The sequence below is a fragment of the Anabrus simplex genome, chromosome 2 (assembly GCF_040414725.1).
Source record: "Anabrus simplex isolate iqAnaSimp1 chromosome 2, ASM4041472v1, whole genome shotgun sequence".
In the NCBI taxonomy this organism is placed as follows: domain Eukaryota; kingdom Metazoa; phylum Arthropoda; class Insecta; order Orthoptera; family Tettigoniidae; genus Anabrus; species Anabrus simplex.
Genome location: NC_090266.1, coordinates 655,533,735 through 655,557,631, shown reverse-complemented (window position 1 = coordinate 655,557,631; position 23,897 = coordinate 655,533,735). Strand labels below are relative to the sequence as shown.

At 40.3% G+C, this 23,897-nt stretch overlaps 1 protein-coding gene across 3 annotated transcripts in view; it reads right to left on the bottom strand.

Annotated features, from left to right (window-relative positions):
• The window catches only part of SWIP (strumpellin and WASH-interacting protein), a 412,754-nt gene that overhangs the window by 267,802 nt on the left and 121,055 nt on the right, over positions 1–23,897 (bottom strand). For all 3 annotated transcript variants that reach the window (XM_067141154.2, XM_067141155.2, XM_067141156.2), the window contains one exon: positions 16,410–16,575. In XM_067141154.2, coding sequence (XP_066997255.2) covers positions 16,410–16,575 — 166 coding nt within the window. The remainder of the gene's footprint in view (positions 1–16,409; positions 16,576–23,897) is intronic.

Genomic DNA, 23,897 nt, shown 5'->3' with positions numbered 1-23,897 from the left:
ACATGTGAAGAATAAGACAGATGTTCAAGAAATTGAAGTTACTTTGAGATACAGAAAGTTCCAGTAATGGAGGTTCCAGATATCGATGTACAACATTACTATCCATGGTAGTATGGCAGAGTTCGCAGGCATTACTACTACTATCGTCATCATTATAGATGGTAGTGTGGATACTGCATCGCTGTCCATGGTAGTATGGCAGAGTTCACAGGCATTACTACTACTATTATTATTGTTATAGATGGTAGTATGGAAGAGTTCCAAGGCATTACTACTAGTACAATAATAGTTCTTATCAGCTCACTGCGACTTGGGTGCCCAAAATTATGCCTTAAACAAATCATGCCTTGAGATAATTGGACTGGTAAAAACATCAGAAATATAACCAAAAACCAAGTGAATTTGAACAAAAAATAATGTATATATTTATAATGTTAGACAAGTGCTTGATATATTAATCTAGCGAACAATCTTAAGAGCAGCCAACAATCAAGAAGGTGAACACGATTAAGGCAACCATATAAAAAATGTATTGATTTGGTAATCAAAAAGAAATTTACAGTATACACTCAACTCTCAATTAACCAAGATAATGTAGAGTTAAGGCTTCTCGGATAAGTAAAATCACGGTTAACCTGCAAAAAGTTAAAAATAGAACAGGCGTACTGAAAGTACAGTCAAAATGATAATAAATAATACTACTGGAGTCCCTTGAACTCGCTGCTGTGAAAACCACTCTAACATGCATTGGTCAAACTCCTCAACATAGATTTCTTCAGTCTTTCGATTTGCCCTACCACTGTTTGCATCGGACGAACAAGCAAATGATAGAAATTTGTCTTTGTTGTGTAAAATATCCTGCATAGTAGAATCACCAACCTCGTTCTATATTTTGTACAATATCCAACTTCTGGTGAATAGTCAAAACGACACGCTTCTGTTTGGTTACCATCGTTTCCGAACTGAACTGCAATGAACAAAAACAAGACAATGACAGAGTGGGGCGGTGCGGAGTAGAGCAAGTGCTCGCAGCTGGTGACACACCAGCTACAAATAACTTCCAAGGTTGTGCCCCCTGCTACTATTATGACTCGGCAATATTATCCCGACCCTTTGTAATTCTGCATTACTGTAACTCCTAACACTCGTGCATTTTTAGTGTTTTTGATATCGCGGTTAAGCCGCAACGCCGTTGATCCGATTACGGTAAATCGAGAGTTGAGTGTACACAAAAAACATTAATATATATAATAATGAATAAAATACATGCACGGTGACATTGCTCCTGCTATCATATCATCATCATCATCATCATCATCATCATCATCATCATCATCAAGTCATTAAACATTCATACTATAGCTTTCGTTTTCAAGGGACATCATGTATTGAAATTTTATTCTGCAGGAATTCTTTAATATGTTGAAAAATCTATTGACGCAAGCCGTGAACTGCAGCCCCTTCAAACATCACTGGACTATGTCAGGATCGAACCTGTAACTTGCTCTACCGTTCGAGCTACTCAGTCCAACCCATTAGAAATTGGAATCCTTCCTAAATGTTTATAACTCAAAATCAAAAAGTAGAAAGATGTTCACTAAAACACATCAGTTGCTGTTGTTGTTTGAGTCATCAGCCCATAGACCGGTTTGATGCAGCCGTCCACACCACCCTATCATGCACTAAACTTTTCATTTCTGTGTAACTACTGCATCCTACATCTCCTCTAATCTGTCATATTCATAACTTGGTCTACACCTAGCGTTCTTACTGCCTACACTTCCCTCAAAAACCAACTGCACAAATCCTGGGTGTCTTAAAAAAATTCTGTCCGTGCACTTCAAATTTTTGTCTCATATTTCACTTTTCGCTCTGTTTAGGTATACAAACATCAAAAGTATGGTCAGTTCAATTTTTTTTCTCTGTCATAACATCATGGAAAAACAGCTGAAAAGAATTTAATGAAACTCTGTATTTCAGTTCAGGGTTGTGTGCTAGGCTTTATACTATTCAGTGAGTACACAGTGGTGTAGCCATATTAAGGGGACCAAACCAAAATTCTAAAATTTTTCTCTTAATATTAGCTGTATTGAAAAATAACTGTGCAAAATATAAAGTTCAATCTTTTATGTTTCATAATGTTTGCAATAAGAGGAATAATGGCAGATACTTGTGATTATTAATATTTTTTCACAATTTTCCAAATTACCTCTGGAAATTTTAGTTCTATCTAAAAAGCGAACATAACAAAAATGATAGAAAATCAAATTCTCAATACTTTATATCTGATACCAACAACAATAACATTAGACTGACTTATTAGTTGAGGTGTGGTCTGTTGCTTCGTCTCTACTAGATAGCACGACTGCTCAAATGACAAAAACTAACCTGTCATAAGACAGAAACACACCAGCTAATTCAGGAAGAGAGCTATCCATTAAATAATAATAATAATAATAATAATAATAATAATAATAATAATAATAATAATAATAAAATGGGTGGCTTTCTTTATTTGAATGCTTATATTCAATTTAAAGATACTCTAGATCTTTAGAAAAATATGCACAAAATTTTATAAAGTATGCAAGAAGTATGATTTGGGTCATTTAAAAGAAAAGGAAGCTTGCAGCTTTATGCAACTGTTGATATTGCTATCAAAGTCACAGGACCTCTAATTTAACGTGGAATCCAAACAACAGGGACATGACTTCTCATTTCAAAAATCCCCATGCATTGGCTAGGAAGAACTGTGGTCACTTATGTGAGAAGCCCGTGACAATGTCACTGGTCTATCATGTCCTCTAGGTAGGGTTACATGATAGCCATTATTTTGAAATATGATTATCACTCTTGATTAATACAGAATTCCCTAGCAAAGTCATCCTTGCCTTGATGTGGTAAGACTTACGTGGACAAATGATCCTGAGAAGTATGCTGCCAGTAGCTCAGCTACTAGTAACACCCCTATCAAAAAAATTAAAAATATATATTTTTTTAAATAATAGCCATATGGTTATATTATGACAACAGAATATGCAAGGGGTTAAGGGTTGGCAATTCATAGCTTGAAACCTGGAATGTCTAAACATTTTAAAAAGCAGGACCTCTCACCAGGCTGAATGATCAATCCTGCCAATTGCAGGATAATTTATGGCAGTGGTAGTAGGTCGTAAGTAGTAATATATATTTGCACAGTTGATAAAACTATCAGTCCTGTAGTTATAAGATCTGATGCCACCAATGACAGGCTCTACTAAAATCAGAAAAGAAGATATGTACCCAACTTTTGGTCTTCACAGTCTGCATGCTGAAACCAATGATAGAGGCATCAGGTTTGTGAATTTTTGGAAGTAGCAAGAAAATGACCATTATCAGCACATACTTCCCACACATGAAAGCACATAAGGTGCTTGGTGCTTATCGGATGAAAACAAGCAAAATCAGATGGATAACACAGCTACAGGTCAAAGGCAAGGGCCAGGCAATACAGATGTAAGAAGTAATCATGAAATGGATATCCACCATTTTTTACATCAACAATGTAACACTCCAGAGGTTTTCAATGGCTAAAACCAAAGAAGGAGGGACGATAAAAGTGTGGTCATTAAGACAGAGAAAGAGACTGCTGAAAATTAAAAGGTTTCAAAAAGAATAACTGGTATGAGGGTACATGTAAATAATTTGTGTAGTAGAAGGTAGCCATGTTGAAAATGTTACAGAAGAAAACAAGGACAAATGTCTCAAATCCAAAAATAAAAGGAGAGAGGCATGGATGGAAATAAAATGGAGAAAGAGTATAAAAAATCAGAACTAAAGAAACTGAGAATCCTGCAGAGAACAAGGAAATTAAGATGTGTACCAGGATTTAGACTTTGTGGTTGTTGTAAATTTTGTTTATCTTGGAAATGGTGGCTGTGAAGATGTCATCTGATAATAGTCAGAAACTGAGTGATCAAGTTAAAATATGAAGACTCTGCATTCTAACACAACTCCAAACTCAAGGTAATGCAGACCCTAATTTTTCAGATAGCAACCTATGCCGCTACTACATGGATGCACAAATTAAGTGACTGGAAGGAAGTTGACTCCTTCAAAATGTGGGGATACAGAAGGATGTTAAGAACATTTCACCAACACATCGATCTTAGAACAGCTACAAACCAGGGAACAGACTTTCTTCCAAAATTTGTAGAAGATACCTGAAATACTTTGATCATCATGTGCACTGAATGAATGACCCTGAAAGGCTTATAGTTCTTGGAAACCGAGCTCGATAGCTGCAGTCGCTTAAGTGCGGCCAGTATCCAGTAATCGGGAGATAGTGGGTTCGAGCCCCACTGTCGGCAGCCCTGAAGATGGTTTTCCGTGGTTTCCCATTTTCACACCAGGCAAATGCCGGGGCTGTACCTTAATTAAGGCCATGGCCGCTTCCTTCCACTTCCTAGGCCTTTCCTATTCCATCGTCGCCATAAGACATCAGTGTCGGTGCGACGTAAAGCATATAATACCAATATAAATGGTCCGTTATTGGACATTACAAATTTTCCAGCTAACTCATTCCTGGTTGCCAGCGTTCCGCGTTCGCCCAACCTAGCACATGGGGGCGAAACGCTGGCAACCAGGAATGAGTTAGCTGGAAAATTTATAATGTCCAATAACGGACCATTTATACTGGTTTTATAAATTTACTCATCCGGGACAAATATTTCAGGTTCCTTATGGGAATCATCATCTATATCATCTGATGGCCAAGCAGGCATCAATTTTTGGTAGTGAGACAAAGTTCTCATAGTGCATTGGCACTGCCGGTGGCTTCAAGTAGCCTACGCAGTGGCCTCCACGGTATGCACTAGCCATGCGTCTTGGTAGGTGTGCTAGGTACCAACTGACGAGCCCAACCTAGCACACGGGGGCGAAACGCTGGCAACCAGGAATGAGTTAGCTGGAAAATTTATAATGTCCAATAACGGACCATTTATATTGGTATTATAAATTTACTCATTCGGGACAAATATTTCAGGTTCCCTATGGGAATCAACATCTATATCACAAGTAAAACAAACAGAAAAAAAAATTCTTGGAATGGTAAATGGGAAGTGGCAGAGAGACCAGAGACCTATATGTTGGCTGGACCAACTGTTCTTCCCGACTGGTCTGAGCCTACATGAAGCTGTATTGGTAGTGCAAGACAGAGAAGTCTGGAGAATCATGGCTGAGGCAGCAACATGATGTCACTATACCCTTACAAAAGAGACAGACTGAATTTCTTGAAAAATTCACATGCCACTAAATCTGAAAAGCTCCATTATGTAGAGTCTCCAAAAAATAATATACGGGCCGATGACCTTCGATGTTAGGCCCCTTAAAACAAGCATCATCAAGCAAGCAAAATAATATACAGGTTATTAACACACTAACTAAATTTTTATAACTTTAGTTTAATATTTTAAACATTAAACTTAACCCTACGTGGGTGGAAGAGTTTTGTCTGTATGCGGTCCGAAAATATGACATATTAAAACTCTTCCAGAATTGTCAAAGACAAGCTATAAAAATGCATATTAATTATTAACCTTGAAGATTGGACGTACTCCATCACAGAGGTCCAGAGGATATTATAGATTTTTTCACAGCAACATGTTAGTGCAAAAAAGACGTAAGAGTCATTCCACAAATAAGTTATTATGCCGATCAAAGCCCTTATATCAGATAGTGTTGGAGATGTCTTTGATTCTACATCTTCCAGTTGGAGGTGTTGCCTGCTGTTTCCATGAATTACAGTTTCCTGATGAATTACGTCAAAATTTCGGTATGAAAAACTGTGAAAAGTACTCTAGGCTCGGTTGCCATGTCCAAATATTAATGTGAAATTGGTCCTTGATTAATATTATATATAAGAATAATACTTGAAGGTCCTCGGGCCAAGTTACTTGTGTCAGTCCTTTTGTCAGCTGTTTCGTTCTCCAAGACACTTGAATCGCTCTTGCAGTGAGAGGACGCACTACTTGAATTTCCATCTTTGGACTCTTCAAATGAAAAATCACTTTCGTAGACATCCGTAGAGTACAAAATTGAAGCAATCTATTGCTCACCAACACTCTTCGTACTAAGCGTCGCAAAATAGTTATATAAATTGTAAAAAGCCGGTTTCAAAACTCGCAACACACACACAACCGAACACTATAGCCTCTCACAGCTGTAAAAAGCTAGCAAGGAGATAACACAACTCAATTAGAGGATTCCCCTTTCAGCAAAAATAAGTGTCGCTTATTGCCATCTGTTGAGTTTTTTTTATTATTACGTCCGCTGGTGACGCTGGATTGCTGACCATTTAATATATTAAATTCTGCCCATGGGCAACCTGTTATGGGATTTAATATATTAAATTCCACCATCTAAGAGTTAAAAATTAATTAAAATACAGATACCAAATCCATGAAAATTAAACCGTACTGTTACGTGCCAGCCCCGTGGTAGCTCTTTTCCGTACTTTCAGGAAGGGACTGGTGACTCAGATGATTTGGAATCTCCCAGCTGGCCTGAGGGGTGGGGCCGGCCTTTCCGTGTAATGTTCTTGGCGGCCGGCTTACCTGTGAGTTTCTTTGAGATTCAACAGGAATGTTCTGCCTGTAGTGACATCGTGAAATTTCTGGATCAAAATCACACGAGCTATAAAAAAAAGGGAGGCAAGCCACAGACAGTCAGTCAGAGTTGGACTTCGTGTGGGAGTCAGAGTGAATGAGGGTCGGACTCCGTCGGGGATTCAGTGTGACACTCAGTGAGTTGGGGTTCGGTGGCTGGGCTGAGGGTGACAGAGGTGTTGGCTGTTGTCAGTGTCCCACCGAGGTCTGAACGAGCAGCTGTTGTTGTAGTGTCGGAGAGACCAGCGAGTGTGCAACTGGAGGCGACAGAACGGTATGCTGTAGTATGTGTTCGTGTAATTCTGTGGACTGAGAATCGCTGTGAGCCAGCGAGGAAACACACTATCATGAGTGCGAGGATATATGGACCTGTGTTAATGTTCGCCGTAGTGAGTATCGTCTTGCTGTTGAATACTGCTGAGCTGTTCAGTTGTTCACCGCATGAGACTGTGCAAAGTACTGGACTATCACTGGAGTCGAACCAACGAATAGTCGTCGTGTGTTGTATAGCCAGGGGCACTGTGTTCAAATCCAGCTGTCTATTCACAGTGGCTATAGAAGGTGACTGGACTTGGGGTAAAGTGAAAGGATTAATTTCCTAGGTAAAGGAACGGGCTGGACCCTTGCTGCGCCATAAGGTAGAGAGATTTGTATACAGACTGGTAATTAGTAAGTGCGGCCATTGATAACTGGTTAGAATTGTTTGTGTTTGAATACGTGTGTGTGCATTTGTTAGATCATCCTGAAATAAATTAGAGTAATGAAACAGATCGAGTTTTATTCATAACAATACATTATATAATAAGTAAGAAAATAAAACTAAGCCTATTAATTATTTTAGACTACACAAGAATCTAAAGCAAAGCAGTAAGTAAAACAATTATCTGAGAGAGCGAGAGAGACGAGGGTGATTTTCTTTAGAAAAGAAAAAAAACTTGTAGTTATACTCGACTGTTGATATTATGATGACAGCCATGGGACCTCCACAGTTTTACGTGGTATCCAAACTACTCTCTCCTACGCATGCTCTGGCTAAATACCTAAGCAAATTACTTCAGCCACACACAGGATGTATTGAGGCATACGTCAGGGACTCTCGGTATTTCATCAACAAGCTGTCAACCATAACCCTTCATCCTAATGCACTTTTGGTGAGTTTCGATGTGGAGTCCTTGTTCACTTAAGTGCTGATTTACTCAGTCATGTCTCTCATTGAACACCTGTTCCCTGAGAATATTACTAAGCTATTTTACCAATGCACGACTTCCAGCTATTTCTTGCGCGGTGAGAAGTTTTTTACGAACAGACAGACGGAGTGGCTATGGGAATTCCACTTTTGCCTGTAGGGGCTAATTTCTTTATGGAGCATTTTGAGGAGGAGGCTATTGCTTCTGTGTCCATCAAACCTATGATGCGGAGATATGTTGATACATTTGTAGTCTGGATAGAAGGTCCTGAGAAACTTTGTCTATTTCTAAACCACCTAAATCAGCCAACATCCTTCAATTAAATTCACTATGGAGATGGAGTCGGACGGATGCCTTCCTTTCTTGGATGATCTAGTAAGAAAGGAACCGGACAGCTCCTTAGGACATACCGTCTATCGTAAGCCTACCCACACAAATCTCTATCTTCATGCAGATTCTCACCACCATCCAGCATAAAAATAAGGCATTCTGACGACACTCACCAAAAGGTCGAGAAGAATTTGTGAGCCATCAAATATCCAGGCAGAGATGGACACACTGAAAGTCACGTTCAAGGGTAATGGTTAAAGCGATTTGCAGATTCATAGAGCCCTGCATCCCAGAAAAACGACCAAGCGAAGCTCACAAAAGGAAGAAGAAGTGAAGTGAACTGCCTACTTGCCTTACATTCACAACACCACAGATCGAATTGTAAAGATCCTCCGCAAACACAATATAGAAACCGTGTTTGGCACCATAATTAAAATTGCTCACAGTCTGGGTAAAACCAATGACAAATTGTCCCCACTTTTACATCCTGGGTTATATGAAATTCCCTGTACTTGTGGTAAGGTATTCATTGGCCAAACATGCCAGTCCATTGGTACTCGTATCAAGGAACATGAACGTATTATTCATCTCAACCAGCCAGACAAATCAGCAATAGCTGAGCATGCTCTATCGTCGGGTCATGATATCATGTTCCAAGATGCTCGAGCTCTTACCCACACTAGACACTACAAGTCCAGGATTATGCGGGAAGCTGTGCAAATACGTAGATCCTAACTACAAAGGGCACTAGGAAAGTTTTGCAATAAGCAAAAATGTTTGGCTGGATACCCCTGTTATGGTGAGGGATGAAAAGTGGGGTAAAAACCGGTCTAGAAGACAGCAAGGCACGACCTTCAAACCAGTTGTTACCAAGCAGTGGGATTGAAAGAAAGTTAAGATGTCAGTGTGGTCTAAAGGTGAATATCGCGCAATTATCCGCTATAATTTTGGTCGTGGATTAACTGTTGACAAGTGCCTGGAGGAAATGATTCCTGTGCTGGGGAAAGACTGTCCACATCGGACAACAATTTTCCGATGGTACAAAGAGTTCCAGAGGGGAAATTTCGGGGTTGAAGACGATCCTCGTTCTGGGTGACCGTCTGAATCAGTGACTGAGGAAAACATTGAAGCTGTGAGGAAAATGTTGCAGCAAGAGAGGCGGTTGACATATCGGCAGGTAGAAGAGAACCCCCCCCACATCCTTGCACCAGGTATTCACTCAATTCTACACATCCATCTCCATGTTAGAAATGTTTGTTCCCTTTGGGTGCCCCATTCACTTTCAGAGGAACAAAGGGCACATTGAGTAAAATTGAGCCAAAAAATGCTAAAACAGTTTGAAACTGGGACTTTGCGTAACATCAATAGCGTCGTTACAGGTGACGAAATTTGGCTTTACTATTACGATGTCCCAACAAAATCCCAGAACAAGGTTTGGCTGTTTGAAGATGAGGATACTCCTGTGACTGTGCGAAAGTCAAGGTCAGTGAAGAAAAGGATGATTGCAGTATTCTTCACTAAACGGGGCATCCTGACTCGGGTTGTGCTAGACACACAAAGGACAGTTACTGCGAAGTGGTACAGAGAGACTTGTCTGCCTCAGGTCATCCAGGCTCTCAAGCAGCTCCGTCCAAGGTCACGGCTCAACACTTGGCTGTTGCATCATGACAATGCTCCAGCACATCGTGCTAATGTAACAATGGATTTTCTTGACAGATCAGGGTTGACTGTGCTTGATCACCCTCCATACAGTCCTGACCTTGCCCCATGTGACTTCGCACTCTTCCCAGAAGTGAAGATGAAGCTGAAAGGGCGGCGTTTTGCACCCGACGAGGAGCTTCTGGCAGCATGGGATCAAGAGTGTGAAAATGTAACCGAAGAAAAGTGGCAGAGTTGGTTCAGTGACTGGTTTCGACGTATGGAGAAGTGTATTGAGTGTGGTGGAAATTACCTTGAAAAAGTCTAAAGAGTTCACTCACATTGCAAAACATTCCTAGTGCCCTTTGTATTTCCACAGGGACACTGGCTATCAATTAAGTAATACCTGGTTGCCAGCCAATAAGGACTTACGTAAGCAGTTCCCTTCCCTGTCCCTTCACTATTGTTATTTCGTGATGGTGTTTTCCAAATTCGTACGTTCCTCATCACCAGATGTTTCATTCCAGGCTTGTGTCAATGTCATGATGATGATGATGATGATGATGATGATGATGATTATGATGACGATGATGATGCTGCTGCTTGTTGTTTTAAGGGGCCTAACATCGAAGGTCATCGGCCCCTGTGTCAATGTCATATCTTCGTATGTGCATACACCTGTTATGTTATGTGACCCTCTCAGACTGATTCTGATGGTTCCGTCAGCTTCCGCTTCGAACGCTAGCACTGTACTGCATCTGGAGAGCCATCTGGTGACAAATGAACGTACCATTTCTACTTCTACAGTATTACAATGTCTAAATTCAATATAATGCTAGACCTCCACAAGTACAACAACACTTAATGCGTACGCCCTCCACAACTTGTTGATCAGCCACTTTCCACGAACATAACAAGACTACGCTCCACGAACGTTTGAAGTCCAGTCCATTGCAGCCGTGTCACTCGAATACTGTATATCCAGCACTACTTCCTTCTCGTACAGTGTGTCTGTTGTCTTTCTTGTCCGTACCGAGTGGTTCTCTTATACCGTAGTGATTGGTTGTAGTTGTCTTCCTTCTCGTTCCTTTACAATGTCCCTGGTTGCCGCCGTATGATCAACCTTTATAGACATCAACATCCCCCTCCTCTCAGATGATACGTCTGGATTGGTGCTTGCCAGCCAATCATGAGTGAACCTCTTGTCAAGACCATGCCCTGAACTTCTCCTTGCTCCCAACACAATAACAAACGCTCGGGTTTATTACGCGAGTCAACAAACTTTCCTAATACAACAACAAGCTCCTCTCATCAGGCTGGGATATTTACACGACTCATAGAATTTTCCGACACAAGTACATCACAACAAACACTGGGGTAGCCACATGACTCATCCAAATTACCAGAGTTATTAAAGCAATGTTTTCTCACTCGTGCAAAACAAATTACTCATACCTACATATGTGGATATCTTCCAGCTTACAAATATAAATGGCAAAATATACAAATGAAATACTGATAATAATGATAATAATGATAATAATAATAATAATAATAATAATAATAATAAAAAAAAATCGAATACTGACAATATCTCTAACTTCTACATATAATTCGGGGGTGTGATTTATGTACTATCACACATGTAATTTTGTAAAGAAACGCTGCTTAGCAACATGGCGTTGTTCAAGCAGCGTGAGAAAGATATAGCCCGACTTTTAGGGGAAATTGATGTTGATTTCAGCGATAGTGAGTCTGATTTTCAATTAAATGGTGAGGAAGATATTGCGGAACGAGATTGTGTTGGTGAGTTGAGTGACGAAAATCCCGATAATGAGAAAATTATGCTAAACGGCAAGGCTGGTAACTCTGCTGATGGATGGAGAAAATACCGTGACACTGACTTGGAATTCAAAAGCCCGTTCACAGGTACGTAAGGTTATGAACCACCTCAAGGTTGAATGAACTTTACTTTTTCCAATTATTATTCTTAACTTATGAGTTATTTTCGGAAATTGTGCGCGAGACTAACCTGTCTGCTAGTGTACACATTCAAAAGGTTACACCCCTCACACGTTATTCTATTAGGAGGTCGCGGATAGATGTTACTCTTCCTGAATTCAAAGCAATTTTAGGCATAATACTAAATATGGCAATGAGCAGTAAGCCTAAATTACGACGTGAGACTGTGTTTTTCAGCAATACTTGAAGAAAAAATCCTGGATTACATCCCGGTGAGTGTTTTGGGAAGTTCCACACAATACACTATTACAGACAAAAAGTGGCAGGTTTTTATAATCCTGAACATTGCACCTGAATACTGTATTGTACTTGTATTATACTTATTTTGTGTTTGCTTTAGTTGATTTTTATAAATATGCTGTCAATATGTTTGTGCTGTCTGTTATCCCTGTGCAAGCAGATTCATAAATGGAGCTGGAGAGGCAGGAGTATTCAAAAGAAAAGGAGGGCTAAGGGTTAGCGCTAGAAGTTCTATGAATGGAGAAATGTTGGTGACTGCAAGGATGAGGCCTGGTTCAGGATTCAAAAGATTACTGTGTTTTTTATTTATTTTATGGTCAACAATGCCAAAAACAAAGTATTATATGCCAGAAAACTTAATCTTAATGAGGCTCATTATAGTTCAAGTTTCATTATGATACAGGTTCTCCACCAAACAGAGTTATGATTTTCATTATGATACAACTATTTGGCCAATTAGGCAAGGATAGTAAAATCAAGCATGTCGGACACACATATTAACATCAATGCACCTTCCACTTCCAATATTCCACAACCACACGACACATTCCTGTAAATTCACTTCACCAACTGTACAATTATCAATTTGTATTTGAAATAAAGTTAGGTTGTGATAACCGTCTATCAAAGCTTTGAAAACATATAACATTGTGAAGGTCTCTGATCCAGTCACAGAAAATCAATAATCCAGCGCATGCGCTCTGCGCCTGTTCAGCAAACTCAACTGTCAAGGGACATCCAGACAGAAATTGATGAATATTTAAAAAATAGAGTTATAATTATCGTCGAGCATAAACAGTCGTATGCAATCGCCTATAATGGTAATTAAGACACTCTTATGGAAATTATAAAACTTGCTTCGCTCGTTTTATAAACATACTCATGTCTTAATTACTGCTATTATAGGCTTGTTGCATAATGTACTATTATAGTTGTCAGGCCATTACGCTTCGGCTGAACCCTAACTGAGCGAGCACGTGCTGGATAAGAGTTAATTCCCAAGCACAAACTGAGCATCAAGAGGGTTGACTTTAAGAATGCAGAAATTCCTGTAGAGAGATTGGTCATGTGAGTCTCCACATCCTAACATTTACAAGTTTGTGAAGAACTTAAGAGAGGTACAAACTGACATACATTTTAGAATTATTAGTTCAGAAAGGGGAGACACTGTAGTGGTAGACAAAAACACTAAATTAGAACAAGATTTTATTGAAAATGAGCTGGCTGAACTCTTTTCTGAACTGCTCACCTTAAACAGGAGCTCAAATAAATTTGCGTATAATATGAGGTGAAAAGCTTACTCCTAGTGGTGTGAGTAACACACTTTAAATACAACTGATCTAAGGCCTTCATGCCTTAAGTCAATGTGAACTGTTGGCCTAGGACGACATACATAAACTGTCTGAACAAGTAAAAATCACACAAGGATATGTCAGAGCCAAATGGGAAAATAGGGTTGGGTTGCACGAGTATAACCCACTAAGAGTTGCTGCAATGTCGCATGACCAACATCAGCATTGTGTAACTGGGCATCATTGTGTAGCAAAGTGACATTCTCCCAGACACCACCATTATGTAATGTCTTCATTGTCCACTTCAACTTCATCAGGATTTCGAGAGCACTGGAGATTTACAGCTGCTCCTTTATCCAGGAGTCTTAGAGTGGTCCATGAAGGATGAAAAAATATCTTTGTTAAACTGCCTGAAGTGTTTTGTATGATCCTGCAAGTCATTGGTGGTGAAAAGTATATTTTCACTGAAGGATCTGCCTATTTTTTTCCAGGCTGATACTAGTAATTATGGCACCATTCCTTATCGCCTGCCAAAATATGTAATACCAATATAGTTGGTCCTTTATAGGACATTATAAATTTTCCAGCTAACTCATTCCTGGTTGCCAGCGTTTCGCCCCAGTGTGCTAAGTTGGGCTCATCAGTTGGTAAATAGCACACCCACCAAGACACGTGGCTAGTGCATACCGTGGAGACTACTCATTTACTCATTCGGAACAAATATTTCAGGTTCCCTATGGGAATCAACATCTTTATCATCATGCCAAAATATGTGACAAACAGCTCACACAGCAGCTGATACCACTGTACATGCAGCACAGCAGTGACCATCTTCAAAGAGGTTATGGGGAACCAACCGAGCAGCCTGCTGGTGATGATGTGAGGTGATGGATGGTACCATGACTCAGGTCCAAGAGTACTGTGATGTAACCTAGAGTGAGATGCTGGTAACATCGAAACAATTCCTCAACTTAAGCCACAATAACATCCACTGTTTTCTGTGGTGGTCTTGACAAGTGACTGTCACAGAAGGAAGTGCCTGCTCGAAGGAAATACACTGACTGACAGAGCAAATGCAACACCAAGAAGGAGTGGTCAGAACTTTATGCCAATTGCAGGGTAGACTGACGTCACTGAGGTATGCTCATGATGTGAAATGCGTCGCTGTGCTGCGCACGTAGCGAACGATAAATGGGACACGGCGTTGGCGAATGGCCCACTTCGTACTGTGATTTCTCAGCCGACAGTCATTGTAGAACGTGTTATCGTGTGCCACAGGACACGTGTATAGCTAAGAATGCCAGGCCGCCGTCAACGGAGGCATTTCCAGCAGACAGACGACTTTACGAGGGGTGTGGTGATCGGGCTGAGAAGGGCAGATTGGTCGCTTCGTCAAATCGCAGCCGATACCCATAGAGATGTGTCCACGGTGCAGCGCCTGTGGCGAAGATGGTTGGCGCAGGGACATGTGGCACGTGCGAGGGGTCCAGGCGCAGCCCGAGTGACGTCAGCACGCGAGGATCGGCGCATCCGCCGCCAAGCGGTGGCAGCCCCGCACGCCACGTCAACCGCCATTCTTCAGCATGTGCAAGACACCCTGGCTGTTCCAATATCGACCAGAACAATTTCCCGTCGATTGGTTGAAGGAGGCCTGCACTCCCGGCGTCCGCTCAGAAGACTACCATTGACTCCACAGCATAGACGTGCACACCTGGCATGGTGCCGGACTAGAGCGACTTGGATGAGGGAATGGCGGAACGTCGTGTTCTCCAATGAGTCACGCTTCTGTTCTGTCAGTGATAGTCACCGCAGACGAGTGTGGCGTCGGCGTGGAGAAAGGTCAAATCGGCAGTAACTGTGGAGCGCCCTACTGCTAGACAACGCGGCATCATGGTTTGGGGCGCTATTGCGTATGATTCCACGTCACCTCTAGTGCGTATTCAAGGCACGTTAAATGCCCACCACTACGTGCAGCATGTGCTGCGGCCGGTGGCACTCCCGTACCTTCAGGGGCTGCCCAATGCTCTGTTTCAGCAGGATAATGCCCGCCCACACACTGCTCGCATCTCCCAACAGGCTCTACGAGGTGTACAGATGCTTCCGTGGCCAGCGTACTCTCCGGATCTCTCACCAATCGAACACGTGTGGGATCTCATTGGACGCCATTTGCACTCTCTGCCCCAGCCTCGTACGGACGACCAACTGTGGCAAATGGTTGACAGAGAATGGAGAACCATCCCTCAGGACACCATCCGCACTCTTATTGACTCTGTACCTCGACGTGTTTCTGCGTGCATCGCCCCTCGCGGTGGTCCTACATCCTACTGAGTCGATGCCATGCGCATTGTGTAACCTGCATATCGGTTTGAAATAAACATCAATTATTCATCCGTGCCGTCTCTGTTTTTTCCCCAACTTTCATCCCTTTCGAACCACTCCTCCTTGGTGTTGCATTGTCACTGTCAGTCAGTGTATTTTTGCCACATGTGCAATAATCACCATCCACTACTGTCATCTCTGTATGGATCTAACTGTACTCAATACTTTCCTTTGATACAAATAAATGTACAACAGTGCAATATACCTCCATGCTCATTTCCATTCTCACACCTGGGCAGCAAGCACATGGGCACAAGATGTGTTCATCTCAAAAAAGAAGAGTCACCTCTATACTGTACTAGCTTTTTCTCACATGAAGAAACTCATTACAATTATCATCACATTCCTAAAATCATATGTGTCTGGTTTTTAAATGACTGTGCCTCATACTACAAAACTAAATAATTCAGAATGTGATAAAAGTCACATGAAGAACAAACTCAATAACATTTCAAAAACTTATTATATTTAAATAATATTCTCTATAATATGAGAGGATACACACATGGCTCTCTTCATTAAACATTTCTGTAGATAATGCCTGCCTTTCAGCTTTGGATATAGGTATATTTGTCCAAATCAATGTGCAACTACAAAAGCATCTTCCTCAAATACAAATCACCCTTTAAGCAGTTCATAAGCGATATTTCTGGAGTAAGTATACAGAGCAGCAGTACCTCTGATGTCGATGTATCTGTCAAAAAACCGAAGTGGCCTTAACCGAAGTAAAGGGGAAGATGCAACAGCTCCAACACGAAATGGATTTCTATCATCTAATTGGAGATGTGAATGGACATGCAGCCTCAAGTTTGTTTCTGTCTCATGACAGAGTGGCTGAATCACCTGTAAATAAAGTTTAATTTTGTTCATACACACAAATTTGAAAGTACAAGATGAAATAACTGTAGAGGGAACAAATAAAGAATACTCTGAATGCTCAATAAACCCAGCAACTTTGCTGATTTTCTCTATATTTCTTAATGATGTCTAAGCTAGGGTAAAAGTAAACATAATGTATGTCCTAATAATCAGACAGAATGATCAAATACAACAGTCTTTTTGAAATCTCACAGCTTGCTACAAAGACTCATGAGTAACAACAATCTCGACAGGAATTATTTTAGTAGAAGAAAGGGCTAAGAAAAGAATAAAGTAGAATTGATTGATTGATTGATGCTTGTTGTTTAAAGGGGCCTAACATCTAGGTCATCGGCCCCTAATGGTACGAAATGAGATGAAATGAAATTACAAATTAAAAACCCAAAATCCTCCACTGACCACAATTCAAAACATGAGGACGAAGAATGAATGGATGGATGGATCGATATGAATTTAAAACGATCAGTGGAACCAACCCACAGTGCCTCACATGCACAGAAGCAGGCAAAAACAATAGTATTACTGACCAAGGGACTGCTTCTATAGCACGATACTGAATCGATGATGCTTGCAGTCGAAAGGAGTCCAAAATCCAAGTCAACGGCCCCTCATAATGGTACTCAGCACTAGAAAAGTAGAACCATGGTATTTGTCATGTTGCAGTACTAATCAAGAGTAGCACAGACTCGCGGTATTCCACACATTATGGTACTACTCACAGGTAATGAAATTCGCTCATGTATTACAGACCTACTGTGTTTCGCACATTGCGGCACCATTGACAGGCAACGCAAACCTATGGTGTTCCTCATATAGTGGGTACTAATCACAGGCAAGCCAGAACCATGGGTTCCGTCATCTCATGGTGTCGCTCATATAGTGCTACTAATCACAGGTACTGTAAAAGCCGTTGCTCTCTCGATTGCTACTAATCACAAACCTATTTGGTACCTAACATAGTGGTACTACGCGCAAGGAAAAGCAACCCATGGTCTTCCCCGCATGGTGGTACTAATCACAAGGAGTTTCATGGTTCTAATATAATCATCCTTAAGTCGCCACTTTTAGTTGCCTCTTACGACAGGCAGGCGATACCGTGGGTGAATTCTTCGTCTGCGTCCCCCACCCACAGGGGGTTGTATGTTTGATCCACAAGAGGTATTTTATTTCCTTCAAGTCTGCCGGCAAGCCGGTTAGGACCCCCCCTATCCGCCACCTGGGACGCGCCACGTTGGAGTATCACCTTTCTCCCGGCTACGCCAGCATTGTAGGTTCGTAGTAAAGTAGAATTAACAAGAATGGTAAACTATGATTGCAAAGAATACAGCAGTAGTGATGGTCAAATGAAAGTTATACATGACCTACATAGAATTAAATGTCATGATCCACATGTTTACAGACACTGGTTAACTACTATCAGCCAACCTGTACTGGGTAAATCTAAGAATCTTTGATAAATATAGGCTTGTTCCTGCTGTTTATACACACCTGCACTATATCCAAACCACATGCCTCCCTTACCCAAACAGGAATATTAACAATGGAGAATTTTCCTCTGATGAGAGTGATTCTACGTCAACCAGGTGCAGTGCATGTATGTTTGCCATGTCAATTGGGCTAACACCATCTAAAACTAAAGATCACTGAAAATGATTATATAATATTACAGCATATAAACTGTTTATTTAATACCATATACTACATTGCAACAACCATCTATCTATACATATATAAAATAAGAGTTTTGTCTGTACATTGCTCAGAATTTGAAAAGAATGCTATTTTTGTATCGGTCATGTTCACAATAACAAGAAAATGCATTTTTTACATTTCCGTAATTTCTGTCTGTCTGTCTGTCTGTATGTATGTATGTACACGCATCACGAGAAAACGGTTGAAGAGAATTTAATGAAAATCGGAATGTAAAGTCGGGTGATGAACCGCTACAATCTAGGCTATAAATTATTTTGATCACGCTGAGTGAAATGATAGTTCAGGGGAAGACCTGAAATTTAATTCTCAAATATTTATGTTATTAGTGGTCGTGCCTTTATGAAAATCAGTAGACAAACATTGGAAATAAGTCGCTACAATATAGGCTATACACGCTGAGAAAAATGGTAGTTTAGGGGAAGGCCTAAAATTTAATTGTCAAACATTTATTGTATTAGTGGTCGTATCTTCTCGAAAATTGGTATGCAAAGTCGGGGAATAGGTCGCTATAATCTAGGCTATCAATAATGTTATTCACATTGAGTGAAATGGTAGTTTAGGGGAAGGCCTGAAATGTAATCTATATATAAAATAAGTGTTTTGCCTGTACATTGCTCAGAATTTGAAATGAATGGTATTTCTGTATCTGTCATGTCTACAGTAACAAGGAAATGCATTTTCTTACTTTCCCGTAATTTCTGTCTGTCCGTCTATATGTATGTATGTACACGCATCAAGAGGAAACGGCTGAAGAGAATTTAATGAAAATCGTCATGTAATGTCGGGTGATGATCCACTACAATCTAGGCTATAAATTATTTTATTCACGCTGAGTGAAATGGTAGTTTAGGGGAAGGCCTGAAATGTAATTCTCAAATAAGTTATTTATGTCATTAGTGGTCGTATAGATAAATCTATATATATCAATCTCACAGCTGCGCGCCCCTAACCACACGGCCAACTCGCCTGGTCGTACCGACTGAAACAGCCTGCCTGTATATTGGCGGAAAGTAGCATGCCATTCCTCTGGTTCATACATTTTCTGATATATCTGGTTCGTAACACATTGGTTCATCATAGTATTCGAGCTATTCAATCCCTACTCGGAGGCACTGATTGGAATGAGTAGTGTGCATGTTTAACGGAATAATGACAGAGGAGTGTTCACGGCAGTCTGCGACCTGGTTATTCCAGCTCTGGAACTTCGGACTCTTAGATCGGCACCGTAGTACTGTTCGTTGAAAGTGAGAAAGTTTGCGGTGTTTCATTTGATCGAGTATTTTATATGATAACATTGCTTTCAATCGCTACATTCCTACTGACGTTTTTGTAATGACCTATGTTGGATTAAGTTAGGAAAACCACCAAGTCAGTCTTTCTGAGAATCCCGTAGCGAAGCACGGGTACATCAGCTAGTATAATATATATTTCTCCAGAAGATCACTCCTTCAAGAAAACCACCCCTACTACTGACCACTTTTATCCAGCATGGAGTTAAATTCTCATAAGACCAATGTATTTTCACTTTTTTAAGATGACCACCCCTTTTCCAGACCAACAACCACTAATTTTAAACTTAAAATGTCTTATGTATCCCTTGAAGATGACTACATTTGTCTCACAACCCCAAGTTGCAAACCACTTGTATAGGATCAATTCTATTTTCTCAGAAATACAGGAAACTGCATGAACAAGTATGCGGTGGTGACAATCGTTTTTCCTGCATCACTCTGTAATTCTATGCATTCATCCTATCAGTACTGTACTTTCACCCCCACCCCTCATATGCTATATACTGACTCAAGGCTGCTTGAAAAAATCTCCCTTGTAAGAGCATGACCTGCAGCTGCTTTATATTAAACCCTTAGCTTAAGGTCATTGACCACTGACTATGAGTAACCTGCTCTTCTCTTGTATGTATGTGGGAGTAGGTAATAAGCTACTGTACTATGTATTAAAATGCTAAAGGAATGCACTAGTGACTGTTCTATTTTCAAACTGAGAGCACATCATCATGTCAAAGAGAAAAATGCATGTTCTTTCTCTAGAAGAAAGAATTTCCATGATTAAAGAAAGTGAAAAAGGACGTTTGCAACGTGGTTTAGTGAATCATTTTAACGCGGAAAAAGCCAAATTCACATTCAAAATGCAGTTGCAAATCAAGAAATGGGTGGAGAATGCAAATAAAGACTCAAGGAAAAGACTTTCGCAACCATATGAGGCTGTAATAGATGCTCTGTTCAAGTGGTTTATCCACACTTGTGTCAAGGGATTTCAATAATGGAATACATGAAGGAGAATTCTTGATGTACTGTAGATTTAATCTGATATAATTAGTAAATAAAGTTCTAAATACTGTACTGTATTGTTCATTATAGTACTGTACAGTAGTGTAGTTGTAATTATGCACAAGCCTTGTGTGTACTGTAGTAGTAGTAGTAGAAGACTTTCCCCTTTAAGAGGACCACCCCTCTTAAAGACCAATTTGTGGATTTTTGTCATCTGGTCACCTCAGACACCTTAAATGGGTTTTACTGCACATGACAAATCTATATATATAAAATAAGAGTTTTGTCTGTACATTGCTCAGAATTTGAAAAGAATGCTATTTTTGTATCGGTCATGTTCACAATAACAAGAAAATGCATTTTTTACATTTCCGTAATTTCTGTCTGTCTGTCTGTATGTACACGCATCACGAGAAAACGGTTGAAGAGAATTTAATGAAAATCGGAATGTAAAGTCGGGTGATGAACCGCTACAATCTAGGCTATAAATTATTTTAATCACGCTGAGTGAAATGGTAGTTTAGGGGAAGCCTGAAATTTGATTCTCAAATATTTATGTTATTAGTGGTCGTGTCTTAATGAAAATCGGTAGACAAACATGTGAAATAAGTCGCTACAATATAGGCTATACACGCTGAGAAACATGGTAGTTTAGGGGTAGGCCTAAAATTTAATTGTCAAATATTTATTGTATTAGTGGTCGTATCTTCACGAAAATTGGTGTGCGAAGTCGGGAAATAGGTCGCTATAATCTAGGCTATCAGTAATGTTATTCACATTGAGTGAAATGGTAGTTTAGGGGAAGGCCTGAAATGTAATCTATATATATAAAATAAGAGTTTTGTCTGTACATTGCTCAGAATTTGAAAAGAATGCTATTTTTGTATCGGTCATGTTCACAATAACAAGAAAATGCATTTTTTACATTTCCGTAATCTGTCTGTCTGTCTGTCTGTCTGTATGTATGTACACGCATCACGAGAAAACGGTTGAAGAGAATTTAATGAAAATCGGAATGTAAAGTCGGGTGATGAACCGCTACAATCTAGGCTATAAATGATTTTGATCACGCTGAGTGAAATGATAGTTCAGGGGAAGGCCTGAAATGTAATTCTCAAATATTTATGTTATTAGTGGTCGTGCCTTAATGAAAATCAGTAGACAAACATTGGAAATAAGTCGCTACAATATAGGCTATACACGCTGAGAAAAATGGTAGTTTAGGGGAAGGCCTAAAATTTAATTGTCAAACATTTATTGTATTAGTGGTCGTATCTTCTCGAAAATTGGTATGCAAAGTCGGGGAATAGGTCGCTATAATCTAGGCTATCAATAATGTTATTCACATTGAGTGAAATGGTAGTTTAGGGGAAGGCCTGAAATGTAATTCTCAAATAAGTTATTTATGTCATTAGTGGTCGTATAGATAAATCTATATATATCAATCTCACAGCTGTGCGCCCCTAACCACACGGCCAACTCGCCTGGTCGTACCGACTGAAACAGCCTGCCTGTATATTGGCGGGAAGTAGCATGCCATTCCTCTGGTTCATACATTTTCTGATATATCTGGTTCGTAACACATTGGTTCATCATAGTATTCGAGCTATTCAATCCCTACTCGGAGGCACTGATTGGAATGAGTAGTGTGCATGTTTAACGGAATAATGACAGAGGAGTGTTCACGGCAGTCTGCGACCTGGTTATTCCAGCTCTGGAACTTCGGACTCTTAGATCGGCACCGTAGTACTGTTCGTTGAAAGTGAGAAAGTTTGCGGTGTTTCATTTGATCGAGTATTTTATATGATAACATTGCTTTCAATCGCTACATTCCTACTGACGTTTTTGTAATGACCTATGTTGGATTAAGTTAGGAAAACCACCAAGTCAGTCTTTCTGAGAATCCCGTAGCGAAGCACGGGTACATCAGCTAGTAAAACCTAATTCTCTTCCGCATAAATACTACTTTTGAGCGAAAAAAGCTTTGCATCTGTAACATGATAAAAATATGCCCACTGTGAGCTCTGTTTGCCATTTTGCCGAGGCAAACATGAGGAGCCTGAATTCAGTCGGGGTGCGCTTGTGCATTCAAAACACTCTGAAACACTGCACAGAGCTGAACATGCTGGCAACTAGACTCGCGTGTTTGCCTCAGTCAAGAGGCTAACTTAACAGTAATCATATGCAGTGTTCAGTGGCGATTGTTAGGAGCGTGTCTTGTGCTTGCCGTGGCTTGTTGCTGTTATTTTAAGTCGCTTTATGTCGCACTGACAGAGATAGGTCTTATGGCAACGATGGGACAGGAAAGGGCTAGGAGTGGGAAAGAAATGACCATGGCCTTAATTGAGGTACAGACCCAGCATTTGCCTGGTGTGAAAATGGGAAACCATGGAAAAACATCTTCAGGGCTGCTGACAGTGGGTTTCGAACCCACTATCGCTCGAATACTGGATACTGGTCGCACTTAAGCGACTGCAGCTAATGAGCTCGGCCTTGTTGTTAAAGGGCGATGCAGTTATGATAGAGAACAAATACGGCTGTGTTATTGAGGACTTATTAATACATTCATTCTTTAGCCGAACTCTTGCTGCTTCGATACAAATAATAGACAATGGGAGATCCACTCCTAGTATATCACCTATGGTAACAGAAAGAAGAAGCAAAATGCGCCATTTTAATGATTCCTGACTGTGCAACTGTAAGAAGTCATGCTCCTTTTATTGCTGGCCTTGCCTTTTATTTTCAACAGACACTAATGTTTGGACAACAAATGGAATTTGTGATATTAGTAGTTATCATCTAATAAAGAAATGACATGAACAGTCTGTAGACTTATGTTAATTCCTAAACTGCTTTACTGAAGTTCAGTAGTACCAGAACAGAGGAACCCCTAAGTCTTGCCTTCAAAATTAAGTGGGACAAACCTAATGAAAAAATTAAAGCAAATGGGTATATGGTTAAGTTGGCTAATAGATGCTGTTTGTTTTCTGGCTTCCTGGAGGGGCAACAGCTGCCTTTTAGGAGCCATATTAAAAAACCACAACTCAATAGAGGAAATCTTGTTGAATTGCTCCATTAGAGAGCCACTTACGATGAAAACTTATGAAACCACTTGGAAAACTCTCCTGTTTTTCTTGGCACTTCCCACGAGTTAATCGATTCAGTCTCAGCCATTTTATTAAATAAAATAAAAGAAGAGATTAAAGAAGCACAATCTGTAGCTGTGATAGAAAATGAGGCCATGGAGCTAACACAAACATCTCAGCTTTCTTCTGTGCTTCATTA